Genomic DNA, 24991 nt, shown 5'->3' with positions numbered 1-24991 from the left:
TAGAGACACTATGACATCTGTTTCAGTGTTCAATGTACTATTTAAACTTTCTATTCTTTGGATATAACCGTTGGGTAGGGTGGTAGAATAGCATCCTCTGTCCATCGTTGAAACTAGCACCCACCTTGCAATAGGCACTTTGGTATGACTGTGCAGCGGTTTTTACAATTTTCCGGGCGTATGCAACAACTTTACCTCTAAGCGAGTGATACCTGTGAGCTCGGGGTGCCTCTGCTGTTTGAGCCACCTCTCGTCCTCCGAGTCGATGTCGTACTCCGGCGCCTCCTGCTCCTCCCATAGCGCTGTAACAAAAATCAAATAATGCCTGTAAATTGATGTTAGTATTGTGTCTAAATTTTATTTTGAGAGTATGAGGCGCCAATCAGATTGAACGTACGGGGTGATATAGTTGTAACATACAACAAAGCCCCCTTATTCTCAAATAGCGCAATATCTGTGTTTTAGAAGAAATTTGTAAAACATCGGCGAAAATAACTATCATATTTCTGCAATATGTTTCCTTTAATTTTGCTGTTTATAATGGGGATATTTATAAATTTCATAATGAATATGCCCTCCAAAATTATTGACTCCATGCATCTCCTCCTAAAGTACACATCATTTTAATTTAGAACGAAAACTATTAAATAAACAATTTAATAAGGATATTTCCGCCCGTATCTCGCTCGCCAAGTATGAAACGAATCGCTCAAGGCCATCTGCTCTGGGGAGGGCCTTAAACAAGGATGAAAAATTCAGTCTATCTTATGAATGTTATAGAATCTTGCTGCTTCCATGTTTTTTTATCCGCTGGTATAACTACCACGATATACAAGGAGTAAAATACGCCATAGTGGACCATGCGTACGTCTGTCGCGTTCTAGGATCAGCCGGGAATAGGCCGGCGTAATTGTGTAACTGGCAACGGATAATCATTTCTCTTCAATCGAAACTTACCATCAGGTGAAGTAGCGACATTTTGTCATGCCCATATGAAAAAAATAACGCATTTTAAATTATTTAAATCTGACAATCTGCGAAAGGTTTTTGAGATATTTTATATGACAACTATTTAATAAACGTTTAGTTTACTCAAACTTAATACAAAAATAGATCCACAGAAACGATAGTGCGATATTATGATAGATAAACACCTGGATGTCACAAACTTCAAAGGGCAGTTACCCGCACCGCTCGCCCTTTGAAGTTCGAATGTAGTTTTTTACACGACTATTATTACTAATTATAATAATGTTTATTTATCATAATTAGCAATTTAAAAAAAAAGCGGCGATAGCCTAGTTGGGTTTGGAACAGACTGCCGAGACGAATGTCCGCAGGTTCAAACGCCAAGGGCACACACCTCTGACTTTTCTAAAATCATGTGTGTATTCTCTGTGAATTTATCGTTCGCTTTAACGGTGAAGGAAAATATCGTGAGGAAACCTGCACATCTGAGAAGTTCTCTATAGGAATTTCGAAGCTGTGTGAAGTTTACCAATCCGCACTAGGCCAGCGTGGTGGAACTAAGGCCTAATCCCTCTCAGTAGTAGAGGAGGCCCGTGGTCAGCAGTGGACAAGTATATAATACAGGGCTGATATTATTATTATTATTTATCCTAATTAGGTATACAATTCTTTATTACGGTCATATCCACATTACGCTGTGTCTATGTCGGAGACAACGATTTGAATTTCACATATGTATTTTAATATATCCCAAACCAAAATAATTATATATAAAATATAGGCGTGTGTGTAATGCTATGAAATTATCAAATTATTCATGTATTGACTGGTTTATGTTTCCGTATACATTTTCGATATAGTGTCTTGGTAGTTTTTTGCAAGTATTGTCAAATTTAACACACAATTTTGCTTTATCATGCACATAGTTGTGGCATTAGGGTAAAGATAAGCTCGGCAAACATTCCACGCACTGGTTACATCTCCGGGCCCCGACAAACATCATACATTTGATATAGACATGAACTTAATATGCCGATTAATACATATATATATATATATAGAGATATAATGTATAGAGATAGACTTAAAATAAAAATTTATACAAGAGTATAATGTAAAAATACGGATGTGGTATGCTTATGATGTACTCAGGAGCTATGTGAATATCAAATTGATTGACATCATTTCTGATGTTGGTAATATAATAATATATGAAGATAGTATGTGATATATCGAGAAAAACATTTATATACCTACATTGCAATTTCTGTTGAAATAAATACACAAGTAATTTCCATATAGAAGTATGTACAGTCAGCCAAAAAGTAGCTGAACAAAATCAAATCATCTACACAACTGAAGTTTAAATGCAATGTTTTTACTTTGTGTGAAGTAAAATAAATCGGGTTTATTTTATTTTTGTAAAGAAAAAAATATTGGTCAGAACACAAAAATGTACGGGTGAGTTGATTATTTGCATTCATCAAACTACTTATGTAGATGATTGTTGTATCGAACCCATTTCCTGTTATAATTGAGGCATATAACATTTTGCTTCTTTGAAGCAGTTCAGCATTATATTTTCATTATAAGAACATAAATCATGTACCCAGACATTTCCATGACTCCTTTCGCGCTTCACGGACACCGACCCCCGCAACATCAGATTGCAAATTAAATAAACACAACGGAAGTCAAATTTAAGCCTGAAGAGGACGTTCCTTGCCCTCATCTGCGAATACATAGATATATAACATCACGCTATTCCCTATTCAAGGATACGCAGAGATGTTATCTCATGCACATTTTGCATTCCGTTAGGTCCTATATAGTAGACACATAATTCCCGATACACAGTAGAAAAGATTAATGTCACTTTACCCGACGCAAGGATCAAACCCGAGACCTCAGCATGGCTGTCACATCGCAATACGACTAACAATAGTTTTCAATAAACAAACCCAATCTCAATCTTCAATCCGATTCCGAGAATGAACCAATCAAAATAACTCGTTTGTAAGCATGTCAAAATACTTTGTTCTGATTGGTCTATTTTTGAGATAGATAGATAAAAGCGATTGGGATCGTTTATTAAAAATGGCGGTATCAATGGAGCAGTCCCTTGAAGACACAGCTTATACTGCCGTATTAAGCTCAAAAGAGGTATCTCAAAGAAAATCAAAAACTTGATTTTTATGTCGTCAGATAGCTTAAAGAAATACCCATCCAACGAACTTACCTAAATAACAGTATCTTGTTTAGAACTTGTAAAAAAAAACTTAAAAGAGTGTCTCTATCTCAATTTTACATACAAAACTATAAAACTATATTTACAAAACTACGATTATCTCGAAATAAGGTTTGCCTGACGTATCGCTTTTGCGCTTATCACGTCAGGGTCCTTATTTTGTATGATAGTGTAAACGCGTAACGCGGCCGTGTCATGTTATCTTCGAGAAATGTGCGTGAAATGGTATTCTGTAAGCCAAATTTCTATAGTCCTAAACATGATGCGTTGTGTTACGTGCTTGTTACACACTGTTTAAATAACGTGCGTGATAGAGAATAAGGCCCCAGTATAGACGCCTTGGCAAATCTTCTCGAAGTTTCGGCGGAAAATTAAGTGGAAATATAAACCACTTACAATCGTGCCTTTGTGCGGTTTTCCTTTTTCCTCGTTTCGTCCGTTCATTCTGGCGACGTAATTAGTAATAACGTACTGGGTGAGAATATTTATACCTATTTGTGGTTTCTTACTTCATGTTTAATAAGTAACATAAATAAGTTGTACCGTCATCGTTTTCTTGGACATATTACAACACGATCAGTAGACAGTGTGGCGATGGATTCGAAACTGAAGTAAGGGAACATTTAGTATTTGTTTTTATTATATTGATATTGCGCTACTATTGGTCATAGCGTGATGTTGTATATCCTAAAGCCTTCCTCGATAAATTAATTATATAACACTAAAATATTTTTTCAGTTCGTACCGATAGTAGTTCAAATAAACCATGAAACTCATAGCTTTATATGTTAGTATATAGATTTGCCCGACAGGAGACCTTCCAGAGGTTTTTAACGACAACCATGCCAGACAGTCGTAAAAACCAAACCAAATACATTCTACAACATGCTTGAAAAAGTCTATTGCGACCCTACAGCGGAGAGAGACGAGGGCAGGTAAATAAACATTTTAATACCATAAACATTAAAAGTATTTTTGCGCACTGTACGATTTAATTTGTATGAAACCGTTCAGATCGTTAGTGGAATTCGCTTTCGTTACTCTGTTAGTGGAATTAATTAATTCAACATGCAGATTTCTGCGAAATGAACAATATATACATTTAAATGTGTGTACGTTTTGTATGCGAAGAATGTGTAGTATGTACAATTGAAAAAGTACGCATCAAAAGGATTCCAGCCAAGCTATTACTCATTGAAGAATCGGCAACTACATAGCTCATTATATCTAGACAGTGTAGGACGCCCTTCAGCTAGGTGGAGTGATGATTTGTGATAGGTCTTTGGCAGAAACTTAATGCGACAAACTGAAAACAGGGTAAAATGGCGAGTATTCGAGGATGTCTATTTTCAACAGTTGACTGCTATGCGCTGATGACGGTCTTAACATTGGATTCAATATTAAAACATAAATCTATGCTGATGTACTGATCGTTTGAATCTTAGCATAGTTCTGAGCTGGAAATATTTTCATTTAGCTTTTTCTCGCAGTTCCGCTCGCGTGAAAGCGTTATTTCATTAGAAGAATAAGTTAACATACAGATAGGCATAGTTACTTTCGCGCTTACAATATATAAGTATAATAATATCAGCCCTGTATTTTATACCGACACACTGCTGGACACGGGCCTCCTCTACTACTGAGAGGGATTAGGCCTTAGTCCACCACGCTGGCCTAGTGCGGATTGGTAGACTTCAAATACCCTCGAAAATTCCTATAGAGATTTCTCAGGTATGCAGGTTTCCTCACCATGTTTTCCTTCACCGTTAAAGCAAGCGATAATTCACAAAGAATACACACATAATTTTAGAAAAGTCAGAGGTGTGTGCCCTTGGGATTTGAACCTGCGGACATTCGTCTCGGCAGTCCGTTCCGCAACCAACTAGGCTATCGCCGCTTCTTTCAATCAATTATTAACTCACAGCTATGAGACAGATTACAAGACGCCAGAGCACAGATCTTGTGCGAAATTGGTTAATTGACCAATTTTCAGACGCCACTGCGAGCCGGCTTGCAGCTCCTTTCAAATACTTAAATAGTGATCTAGTTTTCTTCTCAAGCATGATCTTAAGGGATTTTTTTACACTCCGCTTACTATCAGGTGAAGTCGAGGCCCTGCCCGTATAAAAAAAAGATTTGCCAGATCATGTCTTAAAGCGGTGATAGCCTAGTTGGTTGTGAAACGGACTGCCGAGACGAATGTCCGCAGGTTCAAATCCCAAGGGCACACCTCTGACTTTTCTAAAATTATGTATTTTCTTTGTGAATTATCGCTTGCTTGAACGGTGAAGGAAAATATCGTGAGGAAACCTGCATGCCTGAGGAGTTCTCTATAGGAACTTCGAGGGTGTGTGAAGTCTACCAATCCGCACTAGGCCAGCGTGGTGGACTAAGGCCAAATCCCTCTCAGTAGTGGAGGAGGCCCGTGCCCAGCAGTGGGTCAGTATATAATACAGGGCTGATAGTAATTCATATAATTACTACGATTATAACCTGTTTTGTGTGTAATAAAATAAAAATAAAAAAATACTGCAAGTAAAAAGCGGTGATTCTGTTATTTATAGCTTTCTAAATAATTATTAAATATAAATAGGTATTAAATTAGTGAGAACCTCCATTCTAAACGATTCAATTTACGTTATGTCCAATGCAATCAGCCGTACTTTCGCCAGCAAATTACGCAGTTTATATAAACTCTGCGCAATAACTTATATTACGCACAAATGGTTAATTTATTACACCGCATTAATTAGCATTCCTAAATATCAGGGAAACAATGCGTGCATAATGTTTATTAACAAGTAAAGTATATTTATTTCTAATTACAAAAGTTCTAAATGTGAATTTTAATTATTTTTATTCTGCTTTAAAATGTGTAAATTAAAAATGTTTGGTCATGGCACAATGTAGCGAGATTGTTAAGCGCGATTTGGATAATGTTACGCAAATGTTACCATTTAAACAATCATGGCAAGCAGAGTTCTGCAAATTTGAAAACTTGCAGGACTTGCGGCAAATCCAATTTTTATAGAATTATAAAAATATTGCAGCAAGTGTTAACGCATCTGAATGTTCTTGTTATATTGCTGTGAAAACTTGCTAATGTAAATACGCTTTTAGAGCGTGTAAATAAACGCAGCGAGCAAACGCGCGGGCAGGCGGGCCGGCGGCGTGCGCACGTGGCCCGCCGCGGCCGTCGCCGGCGCGTTTCTGTGAATCGCGCCGACGAAGGCCACCGCGGCCGGGTCGTACAGCTGACGCGACTTGTAACGTAATCGAATATCCAGACGAGTACGTAGACGCGACCGTCGCACACGTGGTTGGGCTGAACGCGCGTATCGCCGGATCAATCTAAATGTTCGCCGACAACAATTATCCAACAACTCTGTCCCCTATGGACCCTGTCGAAATTAGTTATACAAACCATAATATCTATAACGTAACCTAAGTCCATCGTGTCCTTGAATGTCTATATAACCGTTAATTTTAAATTTAAATATCATATTTGATACGATTCATATTTAATATTGAGATTGAGCCGCTTCAGCGTCATCTCATATTAATAGTGCGTATTCCATATTATAAAGCTTAACCACAAACAAAACAAACCAGCTATTGCAAAGGTTAAGTCCATTTTAATACACCTGGGAACAGTCTGCATGAAATACAGAATATAAATAACAAATACCGGCATATAGATATCTATTATCGAAAGAAACATTAATACGTATTACGAGTTACGATCCAAAATCATATGAAACCATCGGCAATTAAAACTGTTTTCAGCACCGTAAAAATGCAGCGCGTTCCAACAAAACGTAATGACGATATTATTCAGTGAAATATGAGGGTTTTTAATCACCCGATTCATAAATACTGCTGACGCTGAAATAAATTCATCTTACAGTTATTTATTATGTTATTGATGTGGCCTGACGGCAAAAACAATTAAATGTGATGTATATATTACAAACGGAGTAAATAGAAGAAATAATATAAAGTTCATTGATGCATAAATGGAGGACCGAAGAAGGATGAGTGTTCGTATACGATAAGACTAAAACAGTGTAGTTATCAAAATTAGAATCAGTCGTGCGAAAAAAGTTACAGATAAATGAAAATAAATGCTGAAATTGTTTGCATAACGACATAAATATAATTAATGCGATTCTTAATCTACGATGTTTTCTAATAGATTTCTCTCATTCATCTATATTTTATAACTTACCCTTCAGAATCAATTCAAACGAGCATAAATCAAAAACAAACCCGAAGATACGAAACAAATCGTCAGAACTCAATTCACTCGTACACCCGTCGTCACAAACACACACATACTTGACCGCCGCACACATACACACCGAAACGTGCGAACACTAAAGTTGGTCCGCTCGCAGTCGCACAATAGTCTAGTAAGTGTTGCGCATCGACATACTACAATGCAAGGTAAACTCTTTATCGTTATACACTTTACTGATTTTCTAAAAAAAAAAACTAAGAGAATCGTACTATTAGAAGTAGCTTGATATACAAGAAGCACAGCGAAATGGACGATTTCAATATCTATTATCCATGATGTAAGTATGGCTTGCGACATCGCATTGTTGTCCACACATACAAGTATTGCCATGTTTGCCATACACCAAAACTGATAAATTAGCTTACGCGAATGTTAGACATCATGTATACTTGTGAACTGTAAGTAGATATTGTAACAGACTTTTCGGACGATCAACAAATCAGTCGGTCCAATGACCATAAAAGCTGCTAAGTCTTCGAAACGTCGGGAGAGAATTATAATATAAAAAACAGCATTAAAATCCGAAAAAAAGTCTCATTTTGAAATTTAAAAGATGATGAGGATGACGATTTTTTTATAGCTCGAAAATCAAAAATAATTCCATTCTTACGAAACTTCACAAAGTAATCAACTTTAAACTTCACAATTACAAGTGTCGGATTTGCGGTCATTATTCTATCATTCAAATAGGTCAAACAATATCTATAAAATCACCATACTTAGAATAATTAGTGGTCATTAATTATAATTAAAACCTTAACAATACTTATTAGTAGAAATACACCAGGTCTTAAAACAGGAAATGATATAGAAGAAATCATTTGGATTGCTAGAGTCAAGCGTAATTAATTCAAATTTCCCATATCCAATCTTTACAAATACCTGATTAGCAACATCTTTAAAGTTAAACACCATATTTGGTATAAATTCACAGCTTTATTGAGATCTTAGTCAAATAAATTTCAATAAACTAGTTACATATTCCGCGAAGCAATTTTGGCGGATCGTTATCAGGCAAGGTCATTGACATCCGCCGTCACAGCGGCGACGGTGAAATGATTTGAGACAAATATTTACTATAACGAGTCCAACGTATCTTAGATTTCGCAGATTAGGAATGATCCGATAGCAATAAATTTTGTAAAGTCGGCCACGAAAGTAGCTGAATAAATTTGAAATTCAAAATTGTTTTCTAACCTTTATGTTCTTATGAACAATTGTTGCTTGTTCACTAATAAAAACTTCAATAGTTTTACTTAATTTTAGATAAAAAAAAAATACGGAGTTTTTCGCGGCTTTTATATTATGATTTTCTTCCGACACATGATTTCAGTCCAGCGCGTGACCATGAAGGCTGCAGTCTTTGAAAAATAACTTTAATAAAGGCGAATTATACATCATTATAGGAGTCATTAAAGTAATAACTGATGTTATGACACCCTATAGATAGCAGGTAGTATCATCTAGACCTTTATAAAGCATCGATGGAACAAACCTCAACACTGATTGGCAAATATTACTAAATTATAAGTTTCTAAAATATGATTCAATGTTTGATAGAAGCGCAGAAACCGCTGTATGAGTTTACATGAAACTTGGCACACAGATGAATCATGTTCTGGAATAACTTTCATGTTACTTCTATCCATAAAAAGTAGTCAGTGGACATTTCATTAAAGGAAAGCTCTAAAATTATACACACGGGCGAAGCCGAAAGCAAAACCCAACATTACCTTTATGTAAGAATGCACGGGCACTATTCAATTATTACAATTCTCTACTCGAAAAGCAATAACCATAGCAGTAAGTGAGTTTTAATGTAGAGAGCGTGTTCAGGCAAGCGTAACGAAAGTTCAGACTTCAGCGCAGTTTGAAAACGACAAATAAATAGGGTCTTTTCACACTACGACATCGCCGATCAACGTATTTACACTCGTAGATGTAATTACGTTCAGTTCCGTTAGTGTGCGGAGGTCCTAACTTGTGGAAAATATGCTACTCGGATGAACATCGGCAACATTCAATTATGAAGTTTTGAAATACGATTATTAATATCGAGCAGTTGCGACAATTTATTACTAAAGATGAGAGACTATGAATTGTCACTGAGTTATTACACTGGTTCAAGCATTCTCCAAACCGAAACACGACAGTGCTTGCATACCATAACACTAAATAGATCATAGGGTTGTCTTGGCAAATATTTGTCCTTAACAGATGTTTCTAATAACATGAACATGATAGAAAGTCATTAAATCATCCGTTCATCTCGTAATACATTTTTCAACTTTCATAATTATTCTCGTTTGGTTATTTTATGATTAGTAATCTTTAAGCCCACTTTCTAATTTACCAGCTCCTTGCAAAACTCCATTGGCTGATGTTTAATTAAATATTTTTTATAAGAGGATTTAACCAACGTTTTTGGGATTTTAATGAGGAGTTAATGCCAGCCGGAAGAGAGGTTACCGCGCTCCGAGCTACTGGGACATAAACTAGGTAAATGTTCCTGTATAAAATACTTTTTGGTTTATATTTTATAGTATACTAGCTTTTAGACCGCGGCGATAGCCTAGTTGGGTGTGGAACGGACTGCCGAGACGAATGTCCGCAGGTTCAAATCCCAAGGGCACACACCTCTGACTTTTCTAAAAAATCATGTGTGTATTCTTTGTGAATTTATCGTTCGCTTTAACGGTGAAGGAAAACATCGTGAGGAAACCTGCACATCTGAAAAGTTCTCTATAGGAATTTCGAAGATGTGTGAAGTCTACCAATCCGCACTAGGCCAGCGTGGTGGACTAAGGCCTAATCCCTCTCAATAGCAGAGGAGGCCCGTGCTCAGCAGTGGGCAAGTATATAATACAGGGCTGATATTATTATTATTATTATTATACAAGCTTTTGCTCGCGGCTTCGCCAACGTGAAAGAGTTTTCCGGGATAAAAGTCCCGCTATATATAATTTCCCGGGATAGAAAGTAGCTTATAACTTTCCCAGGGTCTTAAACTATCTCCATACCAAAATTCTTAAAAATCCGTTCCGTAGATTTTCAGAAAATCGATAACATACAGACAGACAGAAAAGGAGATTTTGTTTTATAATATGTATAGATAAGTTGTAGTCATTTATTCTTCTCTTTTATTTTATGAGTAGATTGCGTCATTTGCATATAAGTCATTAGTAACCCCCGAAAAATGTACCTTTAATTAAAAGAAATATTATAGAGAAAAAGGAAATCTTTATCATACGAAATGATTACTCCCTACTGAAGCATGCACTGATTTATAAAATCAATCCAACCTAACTTTCACAGCGGTATTCCGACTTTTAAATAACTGTAATGTTCCATACAAAAAGGAAAAGTAATTACAAAACGAAACGTCATAACAGTAAACCTTCCTTTACATTCTATAAAGTACTATTAACAATTGCCAGACTGCCACGTTTAGAGTCCGCCAGGCTGCTTTTATAACGTAAAAAAGCTGTAATATAATTTTCTTGAAAATCATTATTACCGTCATTATCATAAATACTGTTATTCTTATTCCATTTGTAAGAGGAAGGTCGAAAGACGTCTGTGGGCGAAGGTCTGGGTGGCGTTACTTCTGTTTACAAGGAATGTTTTAAAGTTTCTAAAACCATATTTTTTTCGCGGGCAAAAGCGCGTTATTGCTGCCAACACTTGGGGCGAGTGGAATGATTATGTTATTTATACTGCTTTGGACTGAGACACTAGCCGCTGTATACAAGTATTGAACCTACATGATCAGATTGTAGGCAATCTGACAATTAAAATCTCTTAACATATATTACGCTATGTCAAGAGATTTTATGTAATGTAAAAAAAAAAAAAATATTACGATTCAATACGAAATTAACGAATTACAACAATCAACTATGGCAAGCAGTTATTGATATAAGTCGGCTAACTAAAGCTGGCACGTTCACAGTACTCAAACCAATACAATTTTAGACAGCATGTTAAATAAATGTTTTATATTATAATTGAAGGAACAGATACGTAGATGCAAACAAAACATTATGCAATATTTCTTGACTGTAGACGCGTGTGCGTTGCGTTGTCATGGCGACTCGCAAGTATGTATTCATAGACGCCATATACGCACCATGTGAGTGCTTTTAACGCGCCACCTTTAAATAATACAAACTATTCTACTCTGGTACTAAAAAGAATGATGTTTCGACGTTGACGTATCCGAACCCATTTCGCTGCGATCCCGAAACAAACATCTTATCGAAGCTGACCGAGTTAGTCACACATCGGAAGGTGTTTACCGAGAAAACACCGTGACTCATTGTAATAAAGTCTTAACTGCGTCGTTATCGGTGCACGGTGCACATTTTATCGTAAAACTACGACCTTGTTTTATATGAATGAGAAGACAAGCAGGTTTCATCTCCAAGGTCTAACCGTATTGGGGGAATCAGTGTTGAGCGAATCGTGTCAAAACGTGTCAGGACGTGTCATGGGATAAAATGTCAGACCAAGGACTCTTTTGTTTTTACTGTATGTAAATATTAGTAGTACGTAATACCTATATGAATATACACAGTTCCGGCATATAATACATTCCTACATATACAAATACGCACGCTTAGATAATGAATAATCAAACATTTCACTTTTACTTTGTTATCTTGGTTATCGTTTTATTTTTATCTTGTTATGTGTTATTTTATAATGTGTTTAGGGATTGCAATCCGGTACAAACTTAAATCCGGCCGGATTCAGCCGGAATTACGAGAATTCCGCCGGATCCGGATTAGTATTTTGGGTGTGCAACATAGCGCATATTTCTAACTTCATGGCGTAATATAAGGAATAATCTACGGGGAAAAATAGAAACGATTTTGTGCGAAAATCAACTCTTATTTATTTATAATTATTATCAGTCAGTTATTATATAATAATCAGTCTCAAAGATTACAAACAACAGTGAATTATTTATGGTTTAAATTAAGTTAAACCCGTTCATAAAAACTAAATTAAATCAACATCATATTCTTCAATAATCCAAATTAAAATTTCCAAAATCAACAGCTTATGGATACTATACCCATGCATGCATTACAGCACAGATCACTTTTCTTGTTGGAAATACGCTCTTAGAAAACAAATTGTATTAATAGTATCATCCTTTAGCCTACTTCTCAAGGAACTGCAAATATAACCAGCGGCCGAAAAAGCCCTTTCAGCTTCAACACTGGTTGGTTTCACTAAAGTCAAAAAGTCATATATTAGAGACAAGTATTTCAATCTATCTCCTTCAGTTTCATAAGCGCTCATTCCTTTCTTAAGTTTTTTAGTACTTTCGCACGGTTTTTAAAAGAGAAATTACGTTTTTCTTAATATATCGGATCCGGCCACCGGATCCGGTGATATTGTTGGAACCGGTAGGCAACGAAAACGTACCGGATCCGCCGGATTACCGGATCCGCCGGACCGGATTGCAATCCCTAAATGTGTTCCATTTGCTGTAAATGTCCATTCCTATTGTCTTTAGCTTATCATCTAGATCCGACATTGAAGATCAGTGTTGTATTGACTTAGGTCATTTACATGTAGAAATTTAGGATCTCGAGACTGACTAGACAATACGATACACTACTTCTATCGCCAAGTAATATCCGTAACTATATTCTATAATTGTAGTCATAGACTGCCTTAATGGCGTAGTTGTATTGCACGCGCGGTACGACCACGACTCTGAGGTCCTCGGTTCGAATATCGGGTCAGGCTCATGGCTGATGATATTTGCGTTTTCCTGGTCACTATCAACCCTGAGTCTGGCACTTGGACTTGATAGGCTATGAGAACATACTTGGCGAAAGTTTGTGCCCTAGTTGCACCTCTACCTACCCTTTTATTTTATTTATTGTAGTCGTGACACTATCACAAGAGTGGCATGCTCGTCAAGTCACTGGGATATTAAAAAATACAGTCATATCTTTTAGGTTCTGCGCCGTTGTATATTATACAACGATGTATACGGCCTACTCTAATAGTTTGAATGTGTGCGAGATGAGATCCGACGCGAGTATGACGTATCGACTGATAAATATCATTAAAAAATAAACACATTTTTTATTTAGACGAGGCGTTTTTAAACTTTTAGTATGAATCATTGCGATTGCGGAATATAACGTTGCAGGAAATTCGATGAACGGTATAGCGTACCAACACGATATATTAAATACACACCTGTTATCCCCGAAGGGGTAAGTAGAGGCGCTACTGGTGCATCTACTTTCCGCTGTACGTATTCCGTCTTATGACGCGACGGGGGCAAACATGTCGCCATATCGGACACCAATTCCAGACTCCGGGCTGATACTAAGCAGAAAACCAATCATCACTTTGCCCGACCCTGGAATCGAATCTGAGACCTAGGCACTGGTGTCGTACCGTTATACAACGCCGCCACCGAGGCAGTATACTGAATAAAATATGTGTGCATAGAGACACAACAGTTTTTTATAAGACGCAAATGTATGTTTCGACTTTAAAACGTAGGTGTTGTCGGAATAAACTCCCTTTTACTTATATCTACATTTCATTGTCATGATATTCATGACTTGTATTTAGGGAATAAAACAGTGTCTCTGTACGTTGTCATTTTTAGTATAATTAAAAATGTAACCATTTTATTTTTGACCTTGCATCCGGTCCCTTACTAATTATCATAAAAAAGGAAACTGCCCGCAATCATGACTCACAACATACAAATGATTTTCCGCAAGTAGGTATGACAATATATTCAAATTACTATTGAAAACAAAACCGAGGAAAACAAAATTGTTTGTTTCAACATCAAGAATAACTTTGTGTAAGTACGGAATTGTAATATTATGCTCTCCTTGTTTCCTGCTTGGCAATAATTCTACTCCACGACTGTGGTTGTTACAAAAACTAAGTCTTAAGAGTTTTTTCGAGGAGCGAAGCGTAGGGAGGAACCATGGCTCCGGGCGGCACATGAAAAAGTAATTTTATAGTTTAAATCAGGGTTTTATTTATGTTCTCCTACCGGCTAAGTCCGTCACCGAAATAGGGTGCGGCAAAAACGTACGCTCTGCTACTGGGTTTTTCCATACAAGAAGTAAACCCTATATTAATTGTTTACTACTATATTATGGTTTTTAACATGAAGGATCTTAACAAATTTGTTGTCTAAATATACAGTGTCGATTAATTTCACACGTTAGTCGCTGTCGTGCCTAGCAAGACGAGCAATTAGGACTCTATAAAATCGCAGTTTGATTATCCAAGTGAAACACGTGAATTCGCATTACCTAAATGCCTTAAACCTATCCGACAAATATACTAAAAGGGGCAGTAAATATTATAATATTGTGATATAGAAACAAAATCGAGATAGGCATATGCGACATTCACCTATTCCGGGGTCGTCTATAGCATTTGGATGCCTGTTAACTATGAGGAATACCCTGAAACTAAAACAACCTAAAAAGATTAATACAACCGAGAATGAGTTCAAACAGAGCTGCCGCCAGGAAAAAAATTGAAATAAACTCCACAATACCATAAGACTATACTAGAAAACAAAATAAAAAATACTGGCCATTGTGAAGACTGACAAGTGAAAGAAACAAAACCCTTTATATAAAGTTTTATGAAAAGAAACTTTGTAAGGTACGATGAAGTTCTATATCGACATCGACATCCTTTATTTCACTTATATTTAAAGCGTAAAGTATTGCGCCTTTGTCGGTGAAAGGGTGGGCAGAAATGTAACTAGCTACTCTGTTACAACGAGCCATCGCAAATCGAACAAAACATCTAGTTCCGGATAACTCATACAATTATATTAAACTAAAAACACCATCTTACGATTTCCCAACCCGGGAATAAAACTTACAACACTAAAATCCACTAAGTACGTAGTCGCTGTACCAACAGAATGCGTCATAAAATCGAATGGAAATCACACGAATTGATAAATTCAATGCAAACAAACCAGAACGCGAGGCTAACGTTCAAATAAATAGTTGGCAATCTGCGAACACTGAGCACTGTCCACCGCAGCGCGGCGACCGCGATCGGATGGAAATTCAACCAAGCTATTAGAATGGCTCACAAACGAATCAATGCTTAATACCAGTATTGGGCATTCAAATTAAACTATTTTCGTAGTCACGAGAGGGACTCATTCATTCCCCTTCGTGACAAAAAGGAAGGCTGCAAAGTCGTCGATAAATATTAAAACTGAAAACATCGATAAAATCCGAAAAATAGTTTAATTTTAACTAACATTCGCGTAAACATAAGAAACCAGTATGGAGCATTGACACACGGCAAGGGTTAAGCAGTGTGTAGTACAAGGTAGTTTTAATTGAGAAATTTCGATTGTGCTTTGACCAAAAACATGTAATTTTGGGTTTTATAAAATGTAGACATCTAACGTAAATTACAATTAAATAATTATCAAGGTTCGTTTGATAAATATCGAAGAAAGTCACTCCTAAATATGGGTAATATAGAGTCCGGTAATTTATAAATAAAATAAACAGAAATGAAATCCATTCAAGAATGTATAGATATTATACATAATAAAACTACGTAGAAGTTGGTAGCCTCCACTCGACGTGATGTCTACAAAATTCAATCTCACTGTACACAGAGTGCGACAAAAGCTCGCCGCTTGACCGACTTTCAACTGAAAATAGCACTTAATCAAGTTGGAATTATGCGCCGGGTAACAAGTTTTAATGGAAGTGCAAACGGTTCAAGAAATTCCCAAAGATACGCTTTCATCCGCCGACGTATCGACAGACTAGTTGGTACTTATTCTTCGTCATGAGTTTTAGAACCGAAAATGTCGAGTCACTTGAGATGACTTTCTAGAAAAAGTGATAAGAGCTCTAATGGTTTTTGACGTGTCACATCGAAAAGACACTAAGCGAAGCGTGACATAAGGAAGCTCGCTTATAAATCCAAAGAGGTAGACTGAGGCGCAACTAGTGCATCGATTTACCGTACCGACTTCCATCTATCGCTAACCCGAGGAGCTCACGTGTTTTTGATCAGAAAAACTCAGGTTTCACGGCGAAACGTGACGGCGGAGTTAATCTAGCTGGTAAAACTACGAAAACGTGTAGAGATGCATACTGAATTCGCCTGACGCCACTTATTGTTCGACAGTGTTTGCCAACTGCACCGGTTATAAAATAGGAATCCAGTATCCTTTGTTATTTCAGCCTTTAGTCGACATTTACGACATAGTGTTGTTGATAGAGGCCGCTTTAACTTTAGCACTAATTATGTGTCAGATGATAGTTCCAGTTTCGTGTATAAATGAGCAACGGGCAACAACGAGCAACTCGACTGGGCAAAAGCATTATTGTGTTACGGAAGATCGACATGAACCAATAAGTTTTTTGATATGCTCTTGCCCAAAAAAAACTATCCCAATTCTTCATCATTATAACTTCTACACATTATAATTCCACTGGCAATATGGCTGCGGTAATGAAAACCAAATTAGACGACTTATGCTTATTTAAAAAAAAAATTATGAAACACTAAGTTTTATGAAGAACGATATTCAAATAAATCTATCCATAATGCAGCTTGTTATTTCTTCCTTCGGACAAGAACCTAATGCGCCCCCGTAGATAGAAACCAGAACGACAGAAAAGGCAGTAAATAAAAAAAAATACTATCCAGAGGCCTTTGAATACTTATTCATGAATGAATACATAACTCTATATTTGTTTTTGAACGTAAAAGGTAATGGATATCTGTTTACCGGTTTACGTTGACATACAAACAGATCTATTTCGTAGAATAAAAACAAATCGATAGTTATTTTGATTCTATAAGTACAATCCATCACTGTTAGTTGTTTTGTTTAAGTTCTAACATAAGAAAATAGTCAATGTAGCCACAACAAAAATCGCTAATGATAAGTGAAAACAAAAAGAAAGTAACAAGACTACGAAAACAATAAACTGAAAGACTTAACAAAAACCCGCACAACAAACAAGGCAAGAAGGCTAAACTATAGACTAACCCTGAAGCCAAATTCCCTAATGATTTATAGAGATTTTTTGTTCTTAGAAAACTTTCTTTAACCAATTTGTGGACGTAGGAAAATACCTCCACAGGCGGGTAGATGCTGCGTTCGTTGAAGATCGTTTATCTAAATTAACCTGTCCGTTAAGCTGACGCGACGACAGGTCGGCCTCAAGACGCTTTGGCTGTCGATGTGGGATATCCGAATATAATACTTTAATGTTCGGGGAACGTAAATGCGTGTGAGCTTACGTAATGTTGATGTTATGAGCGAGTTTAAGAAGCATTTTAAGTGTACAAATTTTGTAATACTTTTTGGATATTCGTTTATGTTCTCATTACTTCCTATAAGCGATTATGGATTTTTAAGTATTGAACACATAAATGAAGCAGTTTCTTTTCTTCCCGTACAAAGAATACTTCAAATAGAGTTACTTCCTTTTTGAAATCAGGTAAAAACACCAAGCGATAAATTAACTCCACTTATAATTTAATGTCTTCAATAAATTACCACTATCCTTTCATAAATCCTCATTTATTTTACACCGATATCGCAACTCGATCACGGACCCACGGCGGACCCTAATCATCGAAACGTAGTGGCGGTTGGGGCGTCCCGGTATCCCCGTTCAAAGGAAGGGACGACGGCAAAAGGCACTTTACAAATTATTCCCCTCTGTGATACATTCGTGTACCTCTTCCATAATGAGAAACTATTGTATTTCGTTAAAACCACGTACTCTTTCACTACGCAACGCTTACTGTAGTGATATAGTGGTTAGTCTCTAGTATGCGAAGGACCGTTTGGGTCCTACCGCTAAGCAGCAATGTGCATACTGTTGTTTTCCGGTGTATAGAACATAGCAACCGGTGTAATTAATGGGGACTATGAATCTTACACCTTTTGTCTCATGGTGACGAACGCAGTGGACTGTCAGTACTTTGTAATTCAAAGTGCCGTTTGGTGTTGCTACTGTTTATGATGATGGTGAGTGTACTAAATACTATCAAAATCTATTAAAGAGCTTCCGTGCTTACTTTATATTTATTAGGATAATAGGAAAAAATTACGATATTTGTTATATTTGTTAATGGACTTCTAACTCAATGAACAAAACATCCGTAATAAGAATTAAATTCAGAAGAAGCCCTATAATATAAACTGAACAAGACGTGTTTAAGTATTCAAGTGTCAATGTCACGTAAGTAGCTTACTTATCTCTCTGCAAGTCTAGCATGACCCTTCCAATGTAACGCTATTACAATATTTCCCTTTGCTAATCCTTATTCTTTGTTTCAAAAGTACAAAAAACGATTCTTAACGATGTAATCACTGGCTAGCAAATAATCCATTAACTATTTCTACCAGGTTGCCAACTTATTAAGTAGGAACTTTAAATTTGATAAAAAAAGAAAGAAACCTTAGCACTACTAGTTAATTATTATATTTCTCTAAAAACAAAAGCCTTCATTTAGCTACAAGCTTCAGTACGATCTTCGCTGAACTGCGGTGGATTACGATTCATTTACCGTAAATAAATATAATTAGCGGCTTCCACTTTTTAAAATTCCACTCCTCAAGAATCACTTACTATCGAACGACTTGCTCGTTTTCTCGGCTTACTCCATAATAGTAAGTTCATGTTGATTGCACATAGGGCGCATAAACCTGACTTGTAACATATCAAAATCGTCGCCAATTAGTCTAGAAGGCCGGATACTCTATTGAGGCTGGATAAGAGGGAACTCGGAGTCGCATGACCCATATCTATTCAGCTTAGTCCTGATCTAGACCATTCTTGCAATCACACTGTGCGTTACAACTAGGTATAATATTGCACGACGATTAATCGTGAAGTATATCAATATTGCGTTTTATAGGCCGATAAATGAATGGATACTTCATCATGTATTTTATGCGTAATCATCGTTGTTAAACACATACAATTTTGAACATCTATGAAATGCAGACTTTAACAAATTAAATGGTATCACATTTTTTTTTATTACGGTAATCTTATCGATCGTAACAATAAAGGTCATTTCACGCTAAAGTCCCATAACTCAGTAGTACCAATTAGGACAACATGTCCAACATTACACACTACTATTACACTATTACATGTACGAACCGATTCTAGCTCTTATTCTAGGCGCAAACAAGCGAACGACTCTCATGATCAACTGCAATGCAGTGCAAATAATGTTTAATGGATTTAGCCATGTGTTCGCACTTTACACTCGGGCATGGCCACTTATCCTCGATTGGAATATACTTGACCGAGCACCGGATGACAGATTGCAAGACCACGTTCTCCGTATAGGGTCAAATTACAAGCTAAGAGCCGCAGCCCGATGCGACTAAGGTGTCTTAAGTCTTCTATTCTTTGGCCTTGAAACAATCTTACGTTTTAATAAATAAATATCTTATAGTGTGTTAAAATTTGATTTTGTTTCATGAACGATGTGGGCTCGTAATAAATAAGATTTTAAATTATTTCATCGCTTTTCAACTTGCTTACGTGTTGTGTTAAAACTTATTTATTGCTTCTCACCATAGTTGGCGGTTGGAAACTTATTTTGTATTTTATACTTTCAAAATTGTCAGGAGTAAATGCAGTAACCGTTAAACGGGTTTGGACGATTTCTGGCACACAGGTAGACCATGATTTAGGTTTCTTTTTAATTGACTTAATATGTATTGTCTTTAGTTAATATAGACGACTTTATCTAAGTAATAATTAAATATTCTCATGTACCTTGACTTATCGTAAGTGCAACTATGTTCGCCTGCGTGATGAATAAAGCATTTTATTTTTATTTTGAGTACTGCACAAAAAACAATTTGCATTCAAAGATTTATAACTGGCTATATTTGGAAAATGACTCTAAAACTTTCGATTTATGTAGAACTAAAATATAATTTTTCGTTTCACGACTAAATAATTTATATTAAAATCAGAATCCCGCAAAATTTACAATAATGAACGGGAACGAGAATGTCGTTGGTGGAAATCCGCCATACCTTCTATAATTGGAATCTGGATATTAACTAGCCATTCCCACTACGCCACCGGGAATACAGTCTTCATTGCAGCTTATGTACACTTGCCATCGATATTACACTGAATAATAAATATACCCGATACTAACATAGCCTTACTCTTCCTTTAAACATTGGTATCAGAAACGAAGAAACTCTTTTGGTCACGCCATTGCACGTGATTATAAAGATTGGTCTCCGAGCAAAATCGAACCCATATTCTGAATAGGTCACCTCATCCACTACGTCGGAAGATATAAATGACGTATGTATATAATAAGCAATTACCAATACTGCAATAAAAAGAGCACCATTCATCTATATAAGTAAACAAATAGTTGGTATGTATAAACGATGTCGCAAATAGATAATACAGAATTTCATAAAGGCTTAATAAACAAGCGCGCGGCATCCAGGGCCGTCGCGCAGTTCAGATTACATTGGATTTTGCAGATATTTTATTGGATTTGTCGGTACGTGACAGTGTGGCGATAAAACGAAGCGGTATTAGCAATTACAATACGATTTAGGAGACGGCTCTTAACGTTATTTGAATGTATTGTTGATGTTTCTGTAAGAAATGATTTCGCTGAAGAAATAGCCTATCCCCCTTATTCATAAACGTTTTTTATCTAAGGATGGAGTGATTGGACAACGGCCCTATGTCTACGCACTGTGTGAAGGCCGCCATGCCGTTAGCACTGAAAAACAGACTTGTTATCACAGCTTTACTCCGTCCTTAGAAAAAAGGTCTATGAATAAGGGGGGTTTGCGTTGATCTCACAAACTGTTTCATTAAATTAGTGTAAAGCGGAGTTTAGACGAGCAAATAAAACTTCGAGAAGCTATCTTCCGCAAGCAATTATTACTGTGTGTCCGGTTACGGCCAAACTTCGCAAATTTGCATTTGTAGGACCCACGGTAATTCGCATGTGTACCTGTAGAATCATTGAAATATCGCCGCCAGTGTAAACGCATTTGGTAGTCCTTGCGAAATATATTGTTGCGAGATTTTGCTAATCTAAACTAAGCATCAGAGAACATAAATCTCGTCTTAAAATGTTTGCAGTCAGTCAACGTAAGGTGCGATCAATACTCCAAAATGTTCTGCTTCACTCCACGTTTATCCCACTCCTGGTTACTCTGCAGCTTTTAAAAAAGGAGTAAATAAGGACGTCGAAATTCCGTTCACGTTCAGCGGATATTTTTATCCGATAGCAGAATCAGAAGAGCAATTGTTTTCAACGCAGCGCTCGCAACTTCACTTCTTTTTCACAACACACATGGCAAGTGGCAACCCTACCACTGCGTCCGATGATACTGCCGAACTAAAAAAACATGTTTCGATACCGTTTTATATTTTTTAATTTCCCATTTTCCCGTTTCCCGTTCGAAGTCCGGTGAGTAATTGAATTTAATAACAGCCCTTGGGTTTCCATTGTGTACCCGGGGTAGTCGATTTTAAGGGTTGCCGCGTCAAAATGTAATTATACGGTACGCTGTTACGCCGGAGGTCTCCCCGCCTTATTTTGAAACTGTACCTTCTGTTCAAAGTGTTAAAGAAAAAAGCCGGCGTTTTTTCTTTGTTAACTTGATTTTCGTAAAGTTTGTACATCTAAAAGATAAACAGGGGTTGTCTTTTTTTAAATATTGGCTTGGTGGATCGAGTTTCGCGGTTAAAATTATACATTTTTTATTTGCCTGAAATATATTTTTTGATATTGCTTCTTCAGTGTTTAAGGAAAAGCTGGTGAAAATATATTTCTTATAATAACTTTTGGAATTAAAATGAAGTATGTAAATATTAACCACCAACTAAAGCTAACTTCTCCTATAAGTTCCACATGTTGGCTAACTAACAGAACAGCTCTAGGAAACCATCGACAAATACAAGACCAGCAAGGCCCGGCATCGATCACTTTCAATAACAACCAACAACAGCCTTAGAAAACAAATTATACTAAGGCCTTGTAAACAGCGCAATTCAGACAATATACTCCCATCAAATAGACAACAGAACGAATAGTTAAAACAAATCTACACGGAACAGAAGCCAGTTACCGTGAGCCGCTGAGCGTTGGAGGCAGGGTGGGGGCGGCTCGATTCAAAATTAACATACAGCCCCTAGACGTGCAGCCGTTAGTGGAATGTAAAATGAGATTAAACGTGGATGTGCGAAGTATTTTCTATGGAGAAATAAGTTTTATAAAATTATAAAGGTAATCAGTGATTTTTAAAGCTATAGTTTTGCATTGTTACGAGTATATAATAATTATTGCGATTGCGTTAGGGTTTCAATGAAAGAAGATTTAATCAATACAGTAACAAATAATTTAGTATAATTTTGCTGGTAAATAGCTCTTGTGTAATTTTATTTAGTCTAATATCGAAAACCTGAAAGCTGTCCTCAAATCGGAAAAAATATTTGTGGAAACTGTTTGGCTAATGTAAAAATTATTGTGTTTTATTCATATGTTATAAATGTATGCTGATTGTTTTCCTAAATAAAATAAAATAATGAAAACTCAAAAGCCTTCCAAATCTCTCACACGCTTTATCGAAATATAGCTTCAAAACAACGACATCTGTTATTCGTAAACAAAAACCAAACACTCAAGGCCGTTATTGCAAAAAATATTGGCAACCTCGTATCACCCAATTATAACACTAAAACTTTAAGCAATGCAGCTGCAAAAAACGTCCCACTAACATTTAAAAACGTTGTGTATGTGTGTGTTCACATTAACGATTCTAATCTTAACTGTAATTTGGTTTAAGTACGGTGTATTATTTTCAGTAACCTCTTGTGACCTTCAAAATGTCGTGTTTAGATTGGCTACGTTCTCTTACTTTTATTTAGTATAATTAGTTTATATTGTGAGTGTTTTTGAAACCGGTCGACCATAACGACTTTCGAAGTCTTAAGGTCTCGCCAGACCCAGACAAGAAGCCTAGAACTTAGAGCCAGTCTGAAACAAATTCTGAAGTTATATTAGCATTTTAGGGCTCTTCCGTCATGTTGAACGCCCGCGTGATAAAGTTTTTCAGGGATAAACATTTTCCCGGAATAAAAAGGAGCCTATGGGATTCAGGAGTAACGTAGTTTCCTTTTAGTGAAAAAAAAAATAAAATCGGTTTAGTAATGCCTGTGATTAGCGTATTCAAACTAACAAACAAACAAACTCTTCAGCTCTGTATATTAGTAAAGAAATAAAGTCTATAAAGATGTTACAAGTCAAACAGGCCGGCATAATTATAACAACTGGCATTCATTCGACGATTGAAAGTCGTTTCTGTATGGACTCCACTCCGCTTACCATCAGGTGCAGAAAGGTCACATTGTCCTCTCACTCTTAAAAAAAAGAAACCCACAACCAACAGTCTATGGATGGAATTTGACACAGTGATGGACTAGTCTTGGATAATGTAATATGTGACTTCTAACCCAGAACAGGACTAAACTAGACAGGATGACTTTAATCCAGCAAGGACCGTGGAGCCGAGACCAAAATCTAGTAATAAATAAAGAAATAGAAAGCTTTTATCAATATATATAATAATATATACAAACTATCATACATACATACACAAATACAAGTTGGATACACCATCTATTTTTCTGAAATTTGTTAAATAGAGTCACAAACATTGCGAGTCCACGGTAACTCTAAAAAAAAATCCTGTACAATAAAATATCAAACAACGCTCAGTCCAAAATTGTGCGTAGCTCGGTGTATCCGACATTTCGTTGTTCCCATGACGATGGACGTTCGAGTTCAATATACTACGAATTTCGTGTTAAATTAAAAAGCTACATCGAAGCCCGCCGTGATACAATGGCGTATATGAATAAAGCAATTACTGTGCCTGTGTGCGTGTTGTGAAAACAGTACGAGTATTGTATGTGACTTACAAACATGTATTATAATCGAAAGAAACAATTATTTTACTATAGTAATTGCATAATTATTACAAAATATAACTCATATTTGGACATCAAATGCGTTTTCAAAGGACTACATGTTATTTCATTAATACATAATATTATAAGATAACCATATTTATCAATTATCAATCGTGATTACAATCATAAATTATTATTTTTTATTTGTATTGGACCTACCGTAAAAACAACACTGATGTTGATTACGTAAAAAAGGTCCATCGACTAAAGTTCAATGGATGCTATCAACTGAACGAGTGACCAGATCATTAATACCGTTCCACGCTCCATTCAACAATTTATTTGGGCAACAGACATTACGTTTACGTCTTTTTATATCGTAAGGCTTTTAAGTCGTACGTACTTTTATATGTGAATTACAAGGGCAATATTTAGGTAGATATAGAAGAGATTTATGGGATTCAAGTAAAG

General features: G+C 36.4%; 1 protein-coding gene across 1 annotated transcript in view; it reads right to left on the bottom strand.

Moving 5' to 3' along the window:
• LOC115440269 overlaps positions 1-24991 on the bottom strand; it is a 112901-nt gene that overhangs the window by 17161 nt on the left and 70749 nt on the right. The window contains exon 3 of the mRNA XM_037440000.1: positions 213-302. Coding sequence (XP_037295897.1) covers positions 213-302 — 90 coding nt within the window. The remainder of the gene's footprint in view (positions 1-212; positions 303-24991) is intronic.

Source organism: Manduca sexta, chromosome 18, assembly GCF_014839805.1.
Source record: "Manduca sexta isolate Smith_Timp_Sample1 chromosome 18, JHU_Msex_v1.0, whole genome shotgun sequence".
Classification (NCBI taxonomy): domain Eukaryota; kingdom Metazoa; phylum Arthropoda; class Insecta; order Lepidoptera; family Sphingidae; genus Manduca; species Manduca sexta.
The sequence above is the reverse complement of the archived record's forward strand: the minus strand, read 5'-3'. Positions and strand labels throughout refer to the sequence as shown.